The sequence below is a fragment of the Thunnus maccoyii genome, chromosome 13 (assembly GCF_910596095.1).
Source record: "Thunnus maccoyii chromosome 13, fThuMac1.1, whole genome shotgun sequence".
Lineage (NCBI taxonomy): Eukaryota > Metazoa > Chordata > Actinopteri > Scombriformes > Scombridae > Thunnus > Thunnus maccoyii.
The window spans coordinates 19,015,609-19,035,068 of record NC_056545.1 but is presented as its reverse complement, the minus strand read 5'-3'; the positions used below and the strand labels follow the sequence as shown (position 1 = coordinate 19,035,068).

General features: G+C 38.9%; 3 protein-coding genes and 1 non-coding gene across 7 annotated transcripts; 1 reads left to right on the top strand and 3 right to left on the bottom strand.

Annotated features, from left to right (window-relative positions):
• The first annotated feature begins 1,251 nt into the window (after nucleotides 1-1,251).
• Nucleotides 1,252-9,224, top strand: birc2 (baculoviral IAP repeat containing 2). 4 transcript variants are annotated; one of them, XM_042431214.1, is made up of 13 exons: nucleotides 1,252-1,520; nucleotides 2,669-3,614; nucleotides 3,729-4,009; nucleotides 4,145-4,483; nucleotides 4,902-5,190; nucleotides 5,915-6,014; nucleotides 6,134-6,212; nucleotides 6,312-6,360; nucleotides 6,563-6,805; nucleotides 6,917-7,015; nucleotides 7,152-7,307; nucleotides 7,548-7,589; nucleotides 7,975-9,224. In XM_042431214.1, the coding sequence occupies exons 2-13, from the start codon at nucleotides 3,521-3,523 to the stop codon at nucleotides 8,166-8,168; spliced, it is 1,965 nt and encodes a 654-aa protein (XP_042287148.1). In that variant the 5' UTR covers nucleotides 1,252-1,520; nucleotides 2,669-3,520; the 3' UTR covers nucleotides 8,169-9,224. The 4 variants fall into 4 exon arrangements, with proteins under 4 accessions (XP_042287148.1, XP_042287152.1, XP_042287151.1 ...); XM_042431218.1 differs by having other exon boundaries at nucleotides 1,260-1,520; nucleotides 4,145-4,441; XM_042431217.1 differs by lacking the exon at nucleotides 1,252-1,520 and adding an exon at nucleotides 1,555-1,728.
• Nucleotides 9,225-9,555: 331 nt separating this feature from the next.
• On the bottom strand, nucleotides 9,556-12,295 carry rpl23a (ribosomal protein L23a). The gene is made up of 5 exons (XM_042431219.1): nucleotides 12,190-12,295; nucleotides 10,673-10,853; nucleotides 10,249-10,425; nucleotides 9,831-9,900; nucleotides 9,556-9,619 (listed from the first exon to the last, which is right to left on the bottom strand). Exons 1-5 carry the CDS (start codon nucleotides 12,257-12,259, stop codon nucleotides 9,605-9,607), a joined length of 513 nt encoding a protein of 170 aa, XP_042287153.1. The 5' UTR covers nucleotides 12,260-12,295; the 3' UTR covers nucleotides 9,556-9,604.
• LOC121910973 lies at nucleotides 10,552-10,623 on the bottom strand. Its single transcript, XR_006099773.1, has one exon. It is a non-coding gene; the product is annotated as a small nucleolar RNA Z17 (small nucleolar RNA).
• Nucleotides 12,296-13,645: 1,350 nt separating the features above from the next.
• ddx52 (DEAD (Asp-Glu-Ala-Asp) box polypeptide 52) lies at nucleotides 13,646-19,185 on the bottom strand. The gene is made up of 15 exons (XM_042431220.1): nucleotides 19,046-19,185; nucleotides 18,552-18,798; nucleotides 17,980-18,122; nucleotides 17,698-17,883; nucleotides 17,416-17,559; nucleotides 16,543-16,654; nucleotides 16,378-16,450; nucleotides 15,947-16,150; nucleotides 15,767-15,857; nucleotides 15,443-15,565; nucleotides 15,200-15,350; nucleotides 14,855-14,930; nucleotides 14,449-14,520; nucleotides 14,037-14,336; nucleotides 13,646-13,816 (listed from the first exon to the last, which is right to left on the bottom strand). Exons 1-15 carry the CDS (start codon nucleotides 19,178-19,180, stop codon nucleotides 13,783-13,785), a joined length of 2,091 nt encoding a protein of 696 aa, XP_042287154.1. The 5' UTR covers nucleotides 19,181-19,185; the 3' UTR covers nucleotides 13,646-13,782.
• Nucleotides 19,186-19,460: the final 275 nt, after the last annotated feature.

The window sequence follows — 19,460 nt, the reverse complement described above, 5'->3', positions numbered from 1 at the left end:
GGGATTTCAAGGAGATGTGGATCCCAACTCTTTCTGTAACAGCAAGATTGCTCTTCATAATTATATAGTGAACTCTATCTATCTATCTATCTATCTATCTATCTATCTATCTATCTATCTATCTAATATATAAACTAAACTCAACAAGTTTTTAAGCATGCAATGACTGAAAATTTTCTGAACTTTACCCAGAGGGGACACAGGTACAAACCCCTTGAGGAATTTACAGGTACTTTACATGAAGGGAAAGTAAAAGGTCAGGATTATTTATGCTACCCATTCTGTAAAACTGATTATGTGGAAAGAGGGCATTAAAAGAGATCTGTAAGGTTTGTTTGACACATCACATCAGTAGTTTTGTCAATGAAGGGGGAGGGCTGCACACAGAAAGTTGGGGGAAATACCAATCTACTATTGAAATTATGCCTGTAGTGACTCACTGTCTAGCCATCTGACACTCCAACAGAAGCCTCTGTGTAAGTATCTTGCTTGATTTTTCTATCAATCCTTTTATTTTAATGATTTTAGAAACAATAAGTGACAGGTTTTTGACTTTTGACAGAATATTACTAGTGTTGTAATAGTAATTAAATGAAAGTGTAGTTAATATGAATGTTACCAGCTCTATTTGTAATAGATGTCTATAGCTAGTAATGTATCCAGAGCTTTAATGTATTCAGGTTCAGGTTATATTTGTATAGTTTTTAATAATTTGTTCACATATGTAGGTATATTCACACAGGTTAAAGATATTTTTATATACAGATTGCAGTTGTGTAGGTTACTGGAACATGATTTAACACAACCAATTGAGATTTTCATTTATTTCTATTGATATAAAGTTGTTTTAACAAGGGAAAGCCAATATATCTTTACATATAACATGAGGATCATTACACAGCCAGACATCCATGTTTAATAAATGTATAGTTGGACAGGTCCAAAATAAGAAGGTGTCAGTATGTCTGATGTTACGTGAACACACTATAAACACTGGGCTACACCTGGGACCCTGACAGAAACCAGCACGGCTCTGGCGTTCCAGGACAGGGACTGGGATTAATTGACGGATTTTCCTGAGGGATTTTTAACCGATTGACTGATTGATTGGTTGATTGATTGAATGGTGTATGTTTGATTGACAGGGACGATAAATGTAGGCATAGTTATATTTAAATAAAATGCAACGATTGCAATACAACAGGACTTCTGGCCATAGCTAATTTGCAGTCCTTGTCCCTGATTGGGCTTTTAAGGGTTAAACATAATACCTAATACGGACATAGACAAACAACCACAACAAAGAGTAACTGAGACAGCAAAGACGACAGGCGACGAGTAAGACCAATGACTTAACACGATGATTAACAAAAGGGATTTTTTTTGTTTCTCTTTCCATTCACATTTCATTGATAACCGGAAGCAGCGGTTCAGTGCAGCTTTCTGTGACGAGAAGCTTCTACGGAGCAGCTGCGGCAGCGCCCCGGACTTTCCGTACCCACCGTCTGGATTGCGAAACGGTGAGTGTCTCATAAAAAAAGGAGGGGGGAGGGGAGAGGAAAGGTTACGATGCTTTTTAAAAAAAATGTTTTGTCTCGTATTTTCCTTTCTCCAAGCGGCTACTGCTCACATTAACAAGCGGTGCCGCGGAGGAAAGTTTCAGTTATTAGCCGTTAGCAGCCGTTAGCGAGCAAATGTCCGCTGTTGTCGTCGAACTCGTTGCTATGGGTGCGTTGGATGTCAACTGTTAGGTAACTGCTAGCTAACTGTTAGTTAACTAACTGTGTGTTTTTAATCGAGCTTGACTGCCGAAACTAATTTTAAATCAATAAAATTCCCTCCTAAATGTCAAATTGGATAGCTAACGTGAAATTACCACAACATAACAGGAAGTGTCTGTGTGGTGAATAAGCCTGTAGCTATGTGCGGAGGAAAGTACCTACGCTGTCGACAAAACTATGACCAGGAATTCATCAGAAACATTGGCTGGTTTTTTTGTTTATGTGAATTCACCTGTATTTCTAGCAATCTGCTCATGTGCCGCCTGTAGGTTCGAAGAATTAATAGATTAATCGAATAGTCCATTGACAGGAAATAGATTTGTTAAAGGGCCAGGTATGTGACTTACTCAAAGCCTGTGAAAATAGTTGAGTCTGAGAAAACCTGACAAACAATTTCACAAATGTAAAAGAGTTGTTTCTTCTTTCTGTTGATGTTTCCCAGTATTGTAAAGTGAATATCTTTAGGGATGCAACTATCCAGGATTATTCTCATCGTCGATTAATCTGCAGATTATTTTCTCGACTAATTAATTATTCGATTATCAAAATACGTTCTGTCAATCAATTTATCTATGAATCAACTAATCATTGCAGCTCAAAATATCTTTTTCTTTTCTGGCTTCATGAATGTTATCTGTTCCCAATGTTGTAAATCTTTGACCATGTTCACAAAAGTAATTCACATCTCTCAAATGAATAAAATATGAAGCATAAAATATTTATACCATTTAACAACATAACATAGATTAAAACATATGTTTCTACTTGTTTTGGTTAAAACTATATGACTTTTATTTAAAATGAAATACTCAAACATAAGACACCATTTTCAAAGGTTTTACCACACAACTGAACACAATTTGTTTTGTTTTTATTTCTTCCTACAGGTCCTGCCCACATCACTATAAAGAGGGATTTCCATTATATTTACCAAAACAGGATTATATTTTTCTTATTGGGTTTGTACTATTCAATTATGGAGGCTTAGACACCTACAGAAGAGATGTCCAAGATGGGGGGAGGGGTTTGAGATCACATATCCCTTGGTCTGTGTGTGTGTGTGTGTGTGTGTGTGTATGTATGTGTGTGTGTGCGTGTGCTTGAGAAAAATGTATTTAATTTATAATGTTGTTACACTTAATCATGTATTTTATGTTTAAGTCTGAATGGCTAGGTAGTGTGTTAGACATGTCTGTGATAAATATACAAGAAAATAAATTGTATATTGATCCTGGATGATCTGATTATAATATTATTGATTTTTTTTTTTTAATGATTTGAAGGATTTTAATCAAGCTGTTTAAGATGAAACATCCTTTTTTTTTACTGCACAGGATGTGTTTTGTTTGACTCCCTGTTCTGTAACTGAAAAAGAAATATTTTAAGTTTCAGCAGTGATATGTTAAGAGGGGGTTCTCTCTTCGAGTTACAGGTAGTCTGGATCCAGATGTAGAGTATGTGGAGGGAATAGGATATTTGAGTAAAATATGACAGATACTGAGTAACAGTGATGAGTGATGGGCAGTGAGCTGTTTCTACTGCATGAGCCTCAGTTTCCTTTCGTTTGATCTAACTTAAAACCCCCCACCTTCTCAGCCCCCTGATCTATTTTACTATTTTCTGTTTCAGTGTGAATGAGTGTGTCTGTGTGAGAGAGTGAGACCTTGGGTATTCTCAAACCTCTCTCCCCTTGAAGGACATCTCTTTTACCTTCATATCGCTATACTTACATTCTAAAAATGGAAACTCTTGTTCAACTCAAAAACAACCAATTTTTGATGGGGCTGTGTCGCAACGGGCCTCCACCTGACCTGCAGTATGATAACTCCTCAGGTACCAATCTCTTCTGTTCTTTCTCTTTTTAATAATCTTATTGTTAAGATTTCTTTTCTTTTTGAATCTAATCTTCTGATATGTTCTAATCTCATATGTCATTTTCATCCGCAGAGCTCTTCCGCATCTCCACCTTTGCTCGTTTCCCAGCTTCAGGGGTCACAGAGAGAAGTCTGGCGAGGGCGGGTTGGTTCTACACCGGCGTGGGCGACAGGGTGCAGTGTTTCAGGTGTAATGTGACTGCAGAGGGCTGGCAGGCAGGAGACTGTCCGACAGAGAAACACAGACAGCTCTCTCCTTCCTGCTCCTTCATCCAAAGCCTCCCTTCTACAGCCAACCTGCTCTCCTCCTCACACTCCGCCTTCTCTCCTCTGCGCATCGCCCCAGCCATACCAGTAAGATCAGAGTTTCTTACAAATAAGAGATACACTTTATAGAAGAAGAAGGGCCTTGAATGGTTATATTTTTAAGGCTGAGATACTCTATAATGCTCTTCTTAATATTTTGCCTCCTTTGTTTTTTATGTCTAGATTTCTGGTCCAGCTGCTCCTAACCCGACAGTAAACCAAAGCGAAGAGCCAGTCGGCTACCTAAACATGGGCTTCTCCGCTCCACCGCCCTCCAGCCCACTAAGCTCTCGAGGCGTGGAAGACATGTCTCACCAGAGACCGACGTGCCACAACCCCAGCATGCGCAGAGAGCAGGACCGCCTCGACTCCTTTCACGCCTGGACGCTCTCCATCATCACCCCTGGTGAGCTCGCCAAGGCGGGATTCTACTACCTGGGCCAGGGTGACAGAGTGGCCTGCTTCAGCTGTGGAGGGCAGGTGTGTGTCAACGCAGGAGCGCGAGCAGATCAAAATAGCCAAGTTGGTGTTTTCTTTTCAGTCAGTTTAAAAATGCACATTTTAGAGTTGATCTCACTTTAATGTGGATTAATTTTCTTCTTTTCAATCTGCTTGTTTGTTTTTTTGTAGCCCTTCTCTACTTTTTACATGACTTTTTACTTTTATTACTATTTTTACATGAGATGTTACTTATTCATGTCCTTCTGTTGTTTAATTTGGAATTATTCTTATCCTATTATCCTATCTTATTTACCTTGTAAACAAGTTTTGATTAAGAATACTGAAAGAGTTTATTTTTTTAAAAAGTGATACGTTAACTAGCTGTAAGTGGGCAGCAGGCTACATTACATCAACTTTACAACTACAAGCAACATCAGTTTGTTTATTGATGACAGGACATGAGCATAGGAGATGACCAAGGTTTCGTTTGTATTTGCAGTTGAGTAACTGGGAGCCAGGCGACAGAGCCGTGTCTGAACACCAGAGGCATTATCCAAATTGTCGTTTTGTCCGGGGGGACAGAGCCGACAACGTGTCGCTGGCCGGAGCTGCGGGGGCTGCATCTGGAGCAGTAACCTCCCAAATGTCAGCAGGAGCTCCAGCCCTCAGTAACGTGTCCAACCCCGCCATGCAGCAGAGCGAAGAGAGGTTGCTCACCTTTGTCAACTGGCCAGCTCGAATCCCCGTCCGGCCTGACCAGCTGGCTAAAGCTGGCTTCTACTATGTTGGTACGAACAATAATGAGGAGATATACTCAATGATGGTGACCTGATAGGTTCCTCGGGGCTGTGTTAGTTAATATTTTTATTTTCACAATAGATCAATTTTGTGCGTTCGATGTGACAAACTTACTGGCAACTGATAGTAGTGTAGTATTCAACAGCTAAAGAGCCAGATTATTTCCTCCATAATTTTGTCTACATATGATAAATCAGTAAAACTATGTGCCCATCCCTGGCGAAAAAAGTTTGTTTACTGTGGCACTTAAAAACATATTAATACTTTGTTTTTGAACTTGTTTTTATTTTTTCAAAATAGAAATAATCTTAAAATTGAGCTAAAGTTGACATTATGAAAGTCCTAAAAGTCTTACACAGAATTTACTCATAATGTCCAGATGAAAGATTCCCAGTTTTAACACCAGTATGAGTTTTTCCCCTGTTTGGGGGTGTCCGCATTTTGGGGGTATTTGTCAGTATCAGTATTTATCTGATTCCTTTTCATTTATGCAGGGAAGTCCTGACAGAAATCAAGGGATGCATTATAAACGCTTATTATGATGTTTTAAAGAAAGAGGAAATGAAAAATGAGAAACAAACTAAGTGCATTGAACTTGGTTTCAAACAGTCATCTTTTATCAGAATTACTTTTTTTTTCTCTTTCCATGAAACCGCCCTGAAACCTCCCGTCCCACTTATACGACGAAATTCAAATTCTTTGCTTCTCTACAAGGTCGTAACGATGACGTCAAGTGTTTCTGCTGCGATGGAGGCCTGCGGTGCTGGGAGTCTGGAGATGATCCCTGGGTGGAACACGCTAAATGGTTTCCTCGGTAAGTGCTGCAGTTTTTATTTATTAATGTTCATCATTCGGGTTCTAGGTTGTGGTAGTACAGGTGAAGAGGAGGATTTATATGAATGTTTGTGTTCTTGTTCCTCTTGCCCATCACAGGTGTGAATATTTGCTCCAGGAGAAGGGACAAGACTTTGTTCACCAGATTCAGGCTCGTTTTCCTCGGCTGTTTGAGCAGGTTAGTAGAGAACAGCGACAAAATGTGTTCTTGGTTGAAACATTTGGCGCGTAACAAGTTATTTAATAAATGCTTGTTTTTCTATTTCCTCCCCAAAAGCTTTTAACAAATGGAGACAGCAGCTCCAGAGAGTTTGTGGATCCACCTGGTGAGTCTGAAATAATGTAAAACTAGATAGAGTTTGGCAAGTAGATTCTATACAACGTACTGATTGAACAAAAAATTGGTTCAGTACTGTACAAGACCATCAGAGACCAGCTTTTTGAAATTGAAGGTGTATCTTTCAGTTAGGAAGTCATTCAGTCACGCAGCCTGACGTCTGAACATAATGTGTCTTTTCTCGCTCTCAGTGGTTCACCTTGGTCCAGGAGAGGAGCGCTCCGAGGATGCAGTCATGATGAACACTCCTGTGATTAAATCGGCTTTAGAGATGGGTTTTGAGCGCAGTTTAGTAAAGCAGACGGTCCAGAGCAAGATCCTGACCAGTGGAGAGAACTACAGAACAGTCCAGGAGCTGGTCTCAGACCTGCTGAGTGCAGAGGACCAGAAAAGAGAAGAAGAGCGAGAGATGCTCGCAGAGGCGATGGCATCAGGTGCAGTTGACATCGAAAATAAAGATCTTGTTCTGCGTATGTTGTCCATGAAAGTGAACCATGAAGGAAATAAATTAATGTTTTAACTTTTGATGTCCCGCTTTGTTTCAGATGGTTTCACCTTTGTGAAGAGACACCAAGCAGCGTTGATCCAGCGCCTGAAGAGTGTTGAACCAGTTTATGAGCATTTAAGAGAGCAAAATGTGTTATGTAAGTTTCTTTTTTATATAATCATAATTTGACAAATAATTGGGGCTATCATTTTAGCCCTTATCATGCAGCTGTAGCATCTTAATTTCCCTCTAAATTGTGAGTAATTCTTCTTTGCTTCCTTGTTAACCTGCAGCTGCCGAGGACTACAGTGGTCTTCAGGCTCAGACAACAGCGCAGCAGCAAACCGCCAAGCTGATAGAGCTCGTCCTCACCAAGGGCAACGCTGCAGCCGAGGTCTTCCGCAACTGGATCCAGAAAAATGACGTCCACTTGCTCCGAGATCTCATGGGTACGTCTTTCCACTACACCACTCTCTCTCTGATTGCACTTGAGGAGAAAAATTATATGTGCTTTGTGTTTTGGTGGGTTATTCATTAAAGTAAGAAATATTTGGGATATTTGACCATTAATTTAACAATTCAGTGAGTATCCAGATCCATTAACAAAAAAACCACCAAGCTGGACCAAAGAACTTAGGAACTTTTAACCAAAGCCTGAGCTAACTGCGTGTTGTCTTTGACATTTTCAGCCCAGTCAAGTGAAGCTGCGTCACCAAGCCAAGATCTTTCAGGTATGAAGACACACCTGAGCCTCAGGCAGGACTTGACATCCTGCCAGTTAAATGTTTAAATGTACTTTATTGCTTTAATTGTTTGTTGTTGTTTGTTTGGTCAAAAATTTCTGTATGAACTGCAGGTTAATTTATGGATATATGAACCATAAAAAGGAATTGACATAAACTTGATACCTCAGTTGCTGAGACTTTTAGCTTTTAAACACCAGATAACTTTACTTCTCAGAAATGTGGCGATTAAGACAAACTTATAGATTACTGTTATTGTTCAATCACTTTGTGGTTCAGTCTCTGCTGTGTATTTTTTCCAAGAGATGTTCGTTTGGTGTGGAGACATGTTGGATTTGAAGATGGAAATGTTAAGTTTTTTTTTTCTTTGCAGATCTCCCCATGGAGGAGCAGCTGCGGCGCCTGCAGGAGGAGCGTACTTGTAAAGTGTGTATGGATAAAGAGGTCAACATTGTCTTCATCCCATGTGGACACCTGGTGGTGTGCAAGGAGTGTGCGCCATCACTGCGAAAGTGCCCAATCTGCAGAGGCCTGGTTAAAGGCACTGTCCGAACGTTCCTATCATAATCAGGAGGTTCATCGGTCTCTTGTGTCACAATGTGATTGAATGTAAGCAATATAATACAAATCTATACTCTATTTATTATAAAGCAGCCGCGAGGTATTTATAATTTTTTTTCCCCAAGATGTGTTTTACCTGTACATGTTAATTAGGGCTGGGCGATATAGACAAAATCAAATATCACAATATTTTTCCCTAACTACCTAAATATTTGATATTGCGACAATATTGTAGGATATTTGTTGCTTTCACAAATTATATTATTGTTGTATTATATATAATGTGTAAGTGGGTAAAGGCCAATAATAGACCAGCTAGAACAGTCTGCTGAGTTAAGAAAATTACATCTCTTGACTATAATGAAGCTTTTAAACCAAGAGAACACAACACTTGTTATATCACTATATTATCAAATCCAAATTATTATAAATATCTAAATTCTAAGACGATAAAGTCTCATATCACTATATCGATATAATAGATACATTGCCCAGCCCTAATGTTGATCCTTAAAAGCATAACCGGAAGAAACCAACAGAAGTACAATATGTTATGTATGTAAATGTTCAGTTCAATGTTCAGTATATTTTCTAACATTGACATACTCTGTATCATGATATGGGAGTGTTTGACAAGCAAACTTATGTTCAGTGCCAATAGCTGTTATGCATTAAATCAGACTAAACTCTTAACACATGTAGAACAAAAACTAATTTTTAGTTTGTAGAATTCCTGAAGTTAGAGAAAATTTTGGGGAGTAGTTATGATCATATAATACAATTAAGTTTAAAGTTGAACTGACATAGTTGAACTCTTGTTTTCAAATTCCTCATCACACTACCAATAAAGTGGAAATATAAAACAGTCATTTTTCTGTACTGTCATTTTCTGTATGACACCACCCAACTATCCACCATCATCCAGTAAAAAAATAAAAACCTTCACGAAGTTCAGATCTTCCCATCAGAAACTGGAGACGTTGCACTGTCAGCCAGGTGCTCTGTGCTTATTGTTACTAAGTGAATGTAAATTCTCAATAAACTTGGTACTAAAGTATGCTTTCAGTCAGTCTGATGTCCAGATTACCGATTAGCAACACTTGTTCTATAGTTTCAGATTTCAGTTCATGAATAACATCCAAGTTTTGCTATGGAGACTATTTAAAGTATTTTTATAATATATTGTTTGTTACAAGGGCCTAAATTACATCAGCAGTACAATTACAGCTATAACACCATCACATTTCACCATGAAGGGTCAATTCACTCAGCTGACAAACGTTACACCCCAAAATATGTCAGTTGTGAAAGTGTTAAAAGCAGGTAAAAGCTCATTTACAGCATGTATCAATGTGTGAAGACGACTCACAAATACACCAGGACACTGAACCAGTTTTAGTTTGTACAAATATTTATTCTTCCACAGACTCTTCAGCCACAGTTTAGATGATGCCAATCTGTATGGGAGAAAAAACACGGGTTAGAAGATGTTCCTCAACAGAGTGAATGCATCTGAACCTGCGTTATCTGGCATCAGTGGTTCCTTTGAATGCATCACAAACATTCAGTCAATATAAAAGTTAACATCACGTGCGCAGGATTGACATCTTCTGATAAGGTGTTACTGTTGAATTACACACTGGGACTACTGTTGACTGGAGGACTCACCTTGTTAGCAACATCCAACGCATCATAATCTGGTGCGAGACGAACGTACGCCTTCTTCTCACCATCGGGCCTAAGAGCAGATCAGAACAACAAACGTTGAGATGAAACAATGAGAGGAAGGCAGGTAAAAGTCTACAGAATCAATCATGTTTATATTTACAATGCAGAAAGTAGTTTCATGGTTCAATATAGACAAATTAATCCAATCATACAAACTCATTTTCAATAAAAGCCTGAAAACGTTCACTCCTACTGAGCTAAACTGCAAACGGATCGGATTATATTAAGCCAAAAGACTATTGAGCACAATTCTCATGAATGGCGTGTGGAAACGTGTACAAAAGGTGTGTTATCAATTTTGTTTCTAACAGGAGAACATGAAATGAGCATACAGCATAGGGTGGGTTAAGACTTCTACCTGATGAGTGTGTTGACTTTGGCGACATCGATGTCGTACAGCTTCTTGACTGCGTGTTTGATCTGGTGTTTGTTTGCCTTGACGTCCACAATGAACACAAGTGTGTTGTTGTCTTCAATTTTCTTCATGGCGGACTCTGTTGTCAAGGGGAACTTGATGATGGCATAGTGGTCCAACCTAAAGAAAAAAAAAAAAAAATTAACAACAACAAAACAAAAATCTCACCAAACTGACCCTTTAATATCCTCTGCAAGTATTTTACTTAGTGCATATGCTTATTCTTATGTAAAAATGTTTTAGTTTGGTGCATCAGTGGTTCATAAAGCTGGAATCATGCTTTTTCATACTTTGATCGCTATTACCATCATTTGCACCGGGTTTAAACTCTGCACATTTGTCAGCAGCATGCAGACTGTTAACGTACTTGTTCCTGCGAGGAGCACTCTTGCGAGGATACTTGGGCTGCCTGCGGAGACGGAGGGTTTTAGGGCGACGGAAGGTGGGAGAAGTCCTCATTTTCTTCTTCCTCTGGCTGTGTACGCCTTTGAGCACAGCCTTCTTGGCCTTCAGGGCCTTTGACTTGGCCTCAGTCTTGGCAGGGACAGCTGAGAAAGAGAAATACCATTTGTTAAAAATGAGACCATTAATCAGCTATTCAAAACTGCTCACTATTTAGCTAATAAGCCTCAAGACCACATTTGGGAATTTATGTCGTGCGCCATCATTTGACATCTTGTATGTAACATTCAATTCTTCTTATAAAGAGTCCTGAAATTACATCTGAAGCTGAGGTAAGTGTGCTATTCCTCCTGGACAAAAACTAAATTCACAACAAGCTGAGCCAAAAACTATCACCAATAAAGACACAATTGAGTTCTGTCTGCGTCAAAAGGATTGTGTGGTGTTCTAGTACCACTAAGGTATGGCTGCAACAAACGATTGTTTTCTCAATTAATCAATTAGTTATTTGGTCCATAAAATGTCAGAAAATGGTGAAAAATGTTGATCACTGTTGTACCAAAGCCCAAGATGTCATCCCTAAAAAGTCTTGATTTATCTTTATGGAATTAAACAAACATTCACATGAGAAGCTAGAATCAGAAACTGGACATTTTGTTTTTTAAGAATAGAACTCAAACTATTAATCATCAAAATAGTTATCAGCTAGTCAACTAATTGTTGCAGCTCTAAACTGAAGCACATTTTCATAAACACGTTGAATATGGTACCAGCCTCCACTCCGCATCCTCAATTATTATTATAGTATGGAGATACGTGAGAAATATATTAACTCGTATGATAATGAGCTGGGATCTCCATAACGTTACATGCAGCCACTTTAGTCCAACTTCGGCACTTGAACTATCAAAAATGACTCTTTCTCTGCCATTTTGCATGAGAAAAACACTCATTCCTACCACTACCAAGAGACACAAAGCTACCACTTAAACATTACCTAGGATGAAACATTACAGACATTCTGCGTTATTATACCATCACAGCAACTTTAACTTTCACGTGTAACGTTAATGCAACGTTTGAAATAACGCTGATGTGCGGCGGTGCTAACGATGCCACAGAAACAGCTAATCCACGAACCTGTTAGTTTATAGAATAACTACAGCTAAGACGAGTAGGCAGCTAAGACGTTATCATAATATATTATGTAGGGAGAAACTGAGACAGACTAATTGCGGTAAATAGACAGCGTTTTTTACTCAGCAGCAACATGCTAATGTTAGCTTAGCATCACGTTCTAGCATACACGCCGGCGCTACAGTCCGTCTTATGTACATGTTTTGAGTTAACAGCAAAATCCTGGTCATATTAAAACCACTATCAGTTGATCATGTCGTTACTGGGGACGTCTACTAAATTTTTGAAGCGTTAATTTGTCTAAATTATAGAGTTTATTCATCCAAAATTATAAGATTGACAGACCTTCCTTCTTCACCTTCGGTGCCATGTTGAGAAAGGAAGACTGGACGGGGTTTCCTGCAGTATAATGCATGGGCGAGATCTCGATGCAGATGTATCGCGATAGTTAGGGAACACTGAGTCACGAATCCACTTTATAATGATGATAATAACAATAACAATAATAATAATGCATTTAATTTGTACTGCACTTTTCATTCGCAGTGAATCTCAAAGTGCTACAGTGTTAAAAACATATAACAAAGAAAAAGGCCCATCAGTGTTTATTACCATATAAATTAAGGAATGTCTTACATATTAACTGCTGTTTTTATTTATGTTTAGGGTGGGATGACCCATCCTTTTATATATATATATATATATATATATATATATATATATATATATATATATATATATATATATATATATATATATATATATATATATATATATATATATTTGTTTGTTTTAAAGACAACTATGAAAATACTTTCCTTAAACTACAGGTTTTAGAAAACACTTTTTCCAAGAACTATTTGAATATGGCACCACATTTAGTAATGTTAAGACAGGAAGGTGGTGAAAGCTTTTAATTATTTGTTAAATATGGTACTGTAACATGTATTTCAACACAACACATAACGTCCAACACACCGTATTATTTTTGTTTATTTGTCTGTTTCAGGCAAAATATCTTGCCAAGCTTGCAGTTTGCCACCAGTTACCTAGCTTTCTTTAGCTTTCTTCACCTTCAAACAGGATTTATGTGGCTATACTATAATGAATAACATTACATGAAAGTTGTTTCAAATGGAGTCCTATGTCTGTTGCTAGGTGCAGAAAATATCTATTACCCTCTAACATCTGAAACTTTGTTTTACTTTCTTTGCATCTTAAGTACTCTTACCAATGTAGGTAATTAAATTTTGTAAAAAACTTTGATAAATACAATCATGTCACCTTAGAGGGATCTCCATCTTTTTTCTCTGTGCCGTGAATGACTTAAAAGCAGGATTTTGCTTAAGGTTATAGTGTGTGACTTTTACTTGTGGCCCAACCACAACCATCAGTAACCTGCAGAATCATCCAAATAGTTTCATGAAGCCAATACATACAGCAGAATTCATCCTTTCAGTAGAGCCTGAATGCTCATCTAATCAGGTGTAATAGGGGCTGCTTTGGTTGTTGAACTTCCCAATAAAAATATGATACAAATTAATCGGTATTAAAATTCAACACTCCATAGTGCGTTTACTATTCTTTCACAACTGCTTTCAGTTGTGCCTGGAAATAACTTAAATTAAATTAAATTTATTTCATGCAGTATATTTAGGTCCAACCTTTAAGTTGAACATAATAACTCATTCAATCTCTCACAGCCTTAATTTTCCTCGACAATGTTTGTTAAAATATGTTCTGTCAACTCCAAACGCTGCAGGTGAAAAAATATAACAGAAACAGAGACAAAGATAACAGATTATATACAAAACTGTTTATTTTATAATCTGACAATACAAAGCATAAATCTGAACATTAGCAGCAGATCAGGTCTGCAGGATGTTAAAAAAAAAAAAAAAAAAAAAAGGTCCACATCTATCTTCTTAGTGTGCTCCTTCAGTCCTCTTGTGGCTTATTTTTCTTCTTTTTCCTGATGGAGAGATGGAAAAACCTAAAATTAGTTCAAGCCATCTTTGATCATCTTACATTTCTTATAGCATAAAAAAGATCTGGTAAGACAATTACTCTGTGTATGAACAACAGTTGTCTGGTTCTGGTTTACAGACTGTTTATTACATAATTACACATAAAGACGACAAGTTTATTCATCATGAAGACGCCATTTTACACCTTTCCTCAAATTTTCTTACATTTTCATCTTGGCTCCAGAGGAATTTGATCCAGTTTTCTGTGATGTCTTCTTGTGTTTTTCTGTACCTCCTCCTTTCTGCAATTTATTTTTTTTCTTCAGTCCCTGTCCTTTTGTGCTCTTTTCTCCTTTCAGCTGTTGTTCTGCAGTCTGAGGTCCATTTTCTCCTTTCTGCTCTCCGCCCGATGCCGGCCTCTTTCCCTTCTTCTGCATGTTGTGTTTCTTCTTCATTAAGAAGCGAGGAGTTGTGCAAATGGTGCTTCTCTTGGGGGGTTTCTTCTCAAGTCTCCGCTTCACTTTGCTAAACAAAGAAACACAGACTATTACAACCATATCCTCAAAACTGGAAACTTATATAGTTACAAACATATTGGTTATTGCAGAACTTCATTATCATCTTCCATCTCATTTACCTGTGTATCTTCTTGAAGCCGATCATGTAGTCTGGTACAGGACAGCCAGCTTGTTTTATAACATTAGCGATGCTGTCGGAAAGAGACGCAAAGAGAAATATATTTATAATCATAAAACATGTCACAGAAAACTCAGGTTCAGACAGAAAGGTAGATAATGAATAACATGGTTAGCGTGGCAGTAACTCGCACTGAGTTTCAGGACTTGAACATGAATGAATCAAAGAAATCATTGCACAGCATCAGTGTACCATCTGATGACCTGCCTGCCTGACCTGAACTTTGCTGTTTGATGCCCCCTATACCATAGTATAGACTGACTTATTATTACAAAAACAACCCATACATGTTCTATCTTTAAAGTTAATCAGTTTACACTTTTTATAAGTGTCATGTATCTATGTACCTGCGCAGCAGTGGTTTGTCATTCTCTGTGAAGAAGGTGATGGCTTTCCCCTGATGTCCAGCTCTGCCGGTACGACCTGAGAAACAGCAAACAAGATGATATATGAGGGAACCGATCAATAGCTCCAAATTCTCTCAAAATCTCAAAGACCTTTAATTCACAAAGATTAAAAAAAAACAAAAAAACAACCACAGCAAGGAAATCTTCAGATTTGTGAAGCTGTGACCAGCAAATGTTTGGCCTTTTTACATAATAAATGAAAATTAGTTGTTTATTTTATTTTATGTCCATTAAATAATTCATATATCATCTCAGCCCAATACAGGATGATGTTATCAAACTAACCAATCCGGTGGATGTACTCCACAGCACTGGTGGGGAAGTCGTAGTTCAACACTAGGTTGACTCCTTTGAAGTCGATTCCTCTGGCGAGCAGAGCCGTGCAGATCAACACCCAGATCTTACCAGAGCGGAAACTGTTCACTACGTTGTCCCTCTACAAAAGAAGCAGTACAGAGGAGGAGGAGGATGAAAACCATGTTGCATTTTAGTGACACCAATACTAGTGTATGAAGTGTTTTTGTGTACCTGCTGCTGTGTGCGGTCTGCGTGGATGACGTCTACATTGATGCCTTCGTAGACCAGCTCGTGGAAAAGCTCTCGTGCTCGTTCTATAGACTGAACAAACACCAGCATGGGAGGAAGGAAACCCTGAAAATGGCAAGGAGGACATTTAATATCAGGTTGTCAAGAAATAGAGCTTCATTCATGTGTTTCTTCATGTCTTTTACACTTTATTAAGCCACTATGCATTTGCTATTCCTAATGCTCACACCAAATGTTTTTCTCTTGAGAGTTTGCATCTTTACAAGCTTGAAAAGTAATCTAGTAAACTCTCTGGTATGTCCGTACTTTTTTAATGATGTCCCTCATGGCCACCAGTTTGCCTTCCTCTGCTCCGACAAACAGCAGCTGCTGTTCAACCGTCTCGACAGCCGTATTTCTGCAAAGATGAGAAATACATTCATCTAGTGTGAATAAAAATACAATATAAATCCATCAAAGTAAGGAGTTCCACAAGTATAACATTACCTGTGTCCGATGTTGACAGAAACCAGGTTGTCGAGGTTCAGACGGCACCACTGTTCCACGTCCGATGTGCAGGTGGCGCTGAAGAAAGCCCTGCGCACCTTTGAGCCGGAGCAGGCCAGAAAAACTGTGGCGAGCTGCTCCCTGAAGCCCGACTTACCGTCCTCAAACAGCTTATCAGACTCATCGACCACCAGCCACTCCACACTGAACACCAACAAAAGGACAATGATCAATTTCCTTTCTTTTCAAGGTTAAGTTTTGAACCATTTTTGCCTTTTTTTGACAGTCGACAGTGGATCAATAGAGAAGAAAAACAAGAGGTATAACATGCAACAAAGGACGCTGCAGTTATGTGATATTAGTCTTAACCATGACGACACCCCGATCAAATAAGACAAAAAAAAGTCAGCGAGCAACAGATTAAATGTTACCTGCTGAGGTCAAGTGCTGGAGGATCCTGCTTGAGGAGGAAGACGAGTCTGTTTGGAGTACTGACGAGTATATCTGCACAGAGAAACACAGGAGCTTAACAGTGAGGAAAGATAATTCATGGTTCATATTTTACCTCTTCTGCGAAAACATTTTCCATTTCTTACCATATTTTTTGTTTGACTGTGGTCCATATTTCTTGGCTGCCAAGGAAGCTTTGTCTATGATGTGCACTCGAAATCCGACTCCCTCTGACAGGCGGAGCAGCTCCCTGTACGTCTAAAACACAATACAACAAAACTGACTGAAAGGAAAAACAACAACAACTTAGGGACGAGCTAAAACTCCAACTGTGTCCAACAGTTTGAAAACAGTTCAAGTGCAGGACGGATGCTCAACTGACTAAATTTTACAGTGTTTCAGTGTTGTTACAACAGTTTAATACATGGATTCAATGTTAACATGAAGTGAAGAGCAAGAGACACATCTATTCTTTATTGAGTCTGCAGTCGTTTTGGTTCTATAGTTGAAAAACACCTAAAATTTTATTTGAAACATAATGTAACTTTAAAGAAGAAAAACTCTCTCATAACTGTGCCAAACATCAAGAGTGTAAATTACATGGAACAGAGATTGTGTTCGCTGGTGAACACTGAAAAATAAAATGTCTAAAAAGGCATCCAGGGAGCTTTTCTAGAGTTTGAAAGAAGCCAGATTAAATAGATTTCAGCCGTCATTGCCGTAACATCACTGCTACAGTTCAGTGCTAATTTTGGTACGTATGAAATTTATAAATCACAATTACGTCATGTAAACTTCTGCAGCTCAACAATACTCACAAACATACTGAAATTTCATGTTGTTGATGTATAATGTTGATGTTTTTTTAAAATTACAATATTAAAGCTGCACTAATCAATCCACAGATAATTATCACCTGACTCTGCACTTCCTTCAGCACTATGGACGTTTAATTACTTTAATAGAAAACAGACTGTGTGTGTGTGTGTGTGTGTGTGTGTGTGTGTGTGTGTGTGTACCTGGCTGGCCAGCTCTCTGGTTGGGGAGATGATCACAGCTCTAAAGCCCAGGTTGGCCGGCTGCTGCAGGTGGGCGAGCAACGGGAGACAGAAAGCCAAAGTCTTCCCTGATCCTGTAGGAGCGCAGGCCAGGAGCTCCCGACCCTGAAAGAGAAAACAAAGACAAAAACAAACACACACACACACACACACACACACATGCATACATCAGAACAATCAGAAAACTACCGCCTGTGTACTATTTCCAAACCACTGCATGTGTGTATCAGTGTCTACACTCACGTGCATCATGAGAGGTATTGCCTGCATCTGTATAGGCGTTGGGGAGTTCAGTCCTGCGTCTTTAAGGTTGTGAATGACACGCGGGTTGAGGCGATACTCAGACTGCAGCTCCTCGAACGTGCACACGGGGTCTGGTATGTCGCAGCCGTGCACATTTATACGATGTTGAGAGCGAATACGGTTCACCTAAAATGAATTATAGAAGGTTAATGTCAGAGTATAGACAAAGTAGGACACTTCTTTCTCAAAGTTTTTTTTCCTGAGTTGTGTCTCTGTGGGAACCTTTTCCTGATGAAGATGCTTCAGCCTCTTCAGCGAGGACTGCTCCTTCCCGTCATTCGGCAGGTTTTGGATCTTTCTGTCCAATGCGGAGGTCCACGTGATGCCGCTCCCATCCGTGTTTTTCTGTGGGTCGCCGCCTCCAGCTTCAATCAGACACAAGACAGAAAACAATAGTGAGTCTCTGACAGATTATGTTAATTTAAAACGTTATAACATAACATTGATGTTAAGTTAAATTTCCATAGTAAAATTTCTATTTACAATGATATATTTTATAGAAAAGCAGTAAATCCTTACATTTGAGAAGCCCAGACAATTTTGTAAACAATGTATTGATTAATACACTAAACTTTTTCAGCACTACAGTGCAGACGTATTTCTGCTTCTTCTTCGTTTAACAGGGAATAGACTTAACTCTTATTATTTTAACTGTTTTTACAGGTGAACTTTCTGGTTGTCCACATTGCACGATACAGATATCATTGACATAAAGTTGACATTAATTACATCCCTGAACTGTTTTTGTACTTGTATCACACAGTTTGTGCATAAAAACATGCATCATTCTTTACCTTCCACCTGCACCTGCTTTCTTTTCGTCTTTTTCTTCTTTGTCCTCACGTCTCTCTCTTCATCCTTTCGCTTCCTTTTGCCTCCAGCTTCTCCACTTTCACTTCCCACCTCTTCCTCCTCCTCTCCTCCATCCTCATCCTCCTCCTCCTCCAGTCCTGTAGAACTGCTCTGGGCTCCATTGGTTGATCCAAAGTAATCGATCGCAGAGAAAGGATCTGTTGCTTCTCCTCCCTGAGACCTCACAGCCTATAAAATGAGATGGTAGTACACTTATTAGCCGTGAATATGCACTCGTGTGACATATTGTGTCATCATTCCGCTCATAAAACGTAATGTGCTTCACAAAGTGTCGAGAAATATCCTGAAAACACACATTTCAACACATTGTCACGCTGGCACAAATCGGGGTGCTTTAATTGAATTGTAGCTCGCGCTGCTGTTATCAAACGTTATTTTCGTCTAGTCTGTCATTAAATACACATGTGAAGTTTACCTTAAACCGACTGGCGTCTTGACCAAACCTCTTCAGGTCAAATTTAGCTCCTGCTCCGAGTTTCCGAAATAACTCGAAGGCGTCCATCTCTACTGCAGCGTGGTCCGTCCGGATCCAGGCAGCACTAATCAACATCCGGATCATCCAACAGCTCTGCCCCGCTGAACTCTGGTGCCTCCTGCTGGTCACGTGTAGTTACAGTCAAGAGTGTAATACACCTATTACATTGACTGTATATAAAGATATTATATTATTTATTTACGGTCAATGATCTCTTACTATCTGTGTGTAGTCACAGTTCATTTTAGTGTCTTCCAAACAGACCTGACCATTATATTTTACTGAGATCTCATCATGTGACAAATATAGTCTGGAGGAAGCTATTTTCTTCATAGATAGATAGATGATAGATAGA

What these genes read in the sequence shown, in the direction of transcription:
- ddx52 (XM_042431220.1), bottom strand. Translation starts at nt 19,180, where the DNA reads ATGTTGATTAGTGCTGCCTGGATCCGGACGGACCACGCTGCAGTAGAG. An exon ending in TCTGTCAACATCGGACACAG is followed by an intron (nt 15,858 to 15,946) that starts GTAATGTTATAC and finishes TCATCTTTGCAG; the next exon opens with AAATACGGCTGTCGAGACGG. An exon ending in TGAGGGACATCATTAAAAAA is followed by an intron (nt 15,566 to 15,766) that starts GTACGGACATAC and finishes TGCCATTTTCAG; the next exon opens with GGTTTCCTTCCTCCCATGCT.
- birc2 (XM_042431214.1), top strand. Translation starts at nt 3,521, where the DNA reads ATGGAAACTCTTGTTCAACTCAAAAACAACCAATTTTTGATGGGGCTG. An exon ending in CACGCTAAATGGTTTCCTCG is followed by an intron (nt 6,015 to 6,133) that starts GTAAGTGCTGCA and finishes TGCCCATCACAG; the next exon opens with GTGTGAATATTTGCTCCAGG. An exon ending in AGAGTTTGTGGATCCACCTG is followed by an intron (nt 6,361 to 6,562) that starts GTGAGTCTGAAA and finishes TCTCGCTCTCAG; the next exon opens with TGGTTCACCTTGGTCCAGGA.
- rpl23a (XM_042431219.1), bottom strand. Translation starts at nt 12,259, where the DNA reads ATGCATTATACTGCAGGAAACCCCGTCCAGTCTTCCTTTCTCAACATG. An exon ending in ACCGAAGGTGAAGAAGGAAG is followed by an intron (nt 10,854 to 12,189) that starts GTCTGTCAATCT and finishes TCTCTTTCTCAG; the next exon opens with CTGTCCCTGCCAAGACTGAG. An exon ending in AAAGTCAACACACTCATCAG is followed by an intron (nt 9,901 to 10,248) that starts GTAGAAGTCTTA and finishes ATCTGCTCTTAG; the next exon opens with GCCCGATGGTGAGAAGAAGG.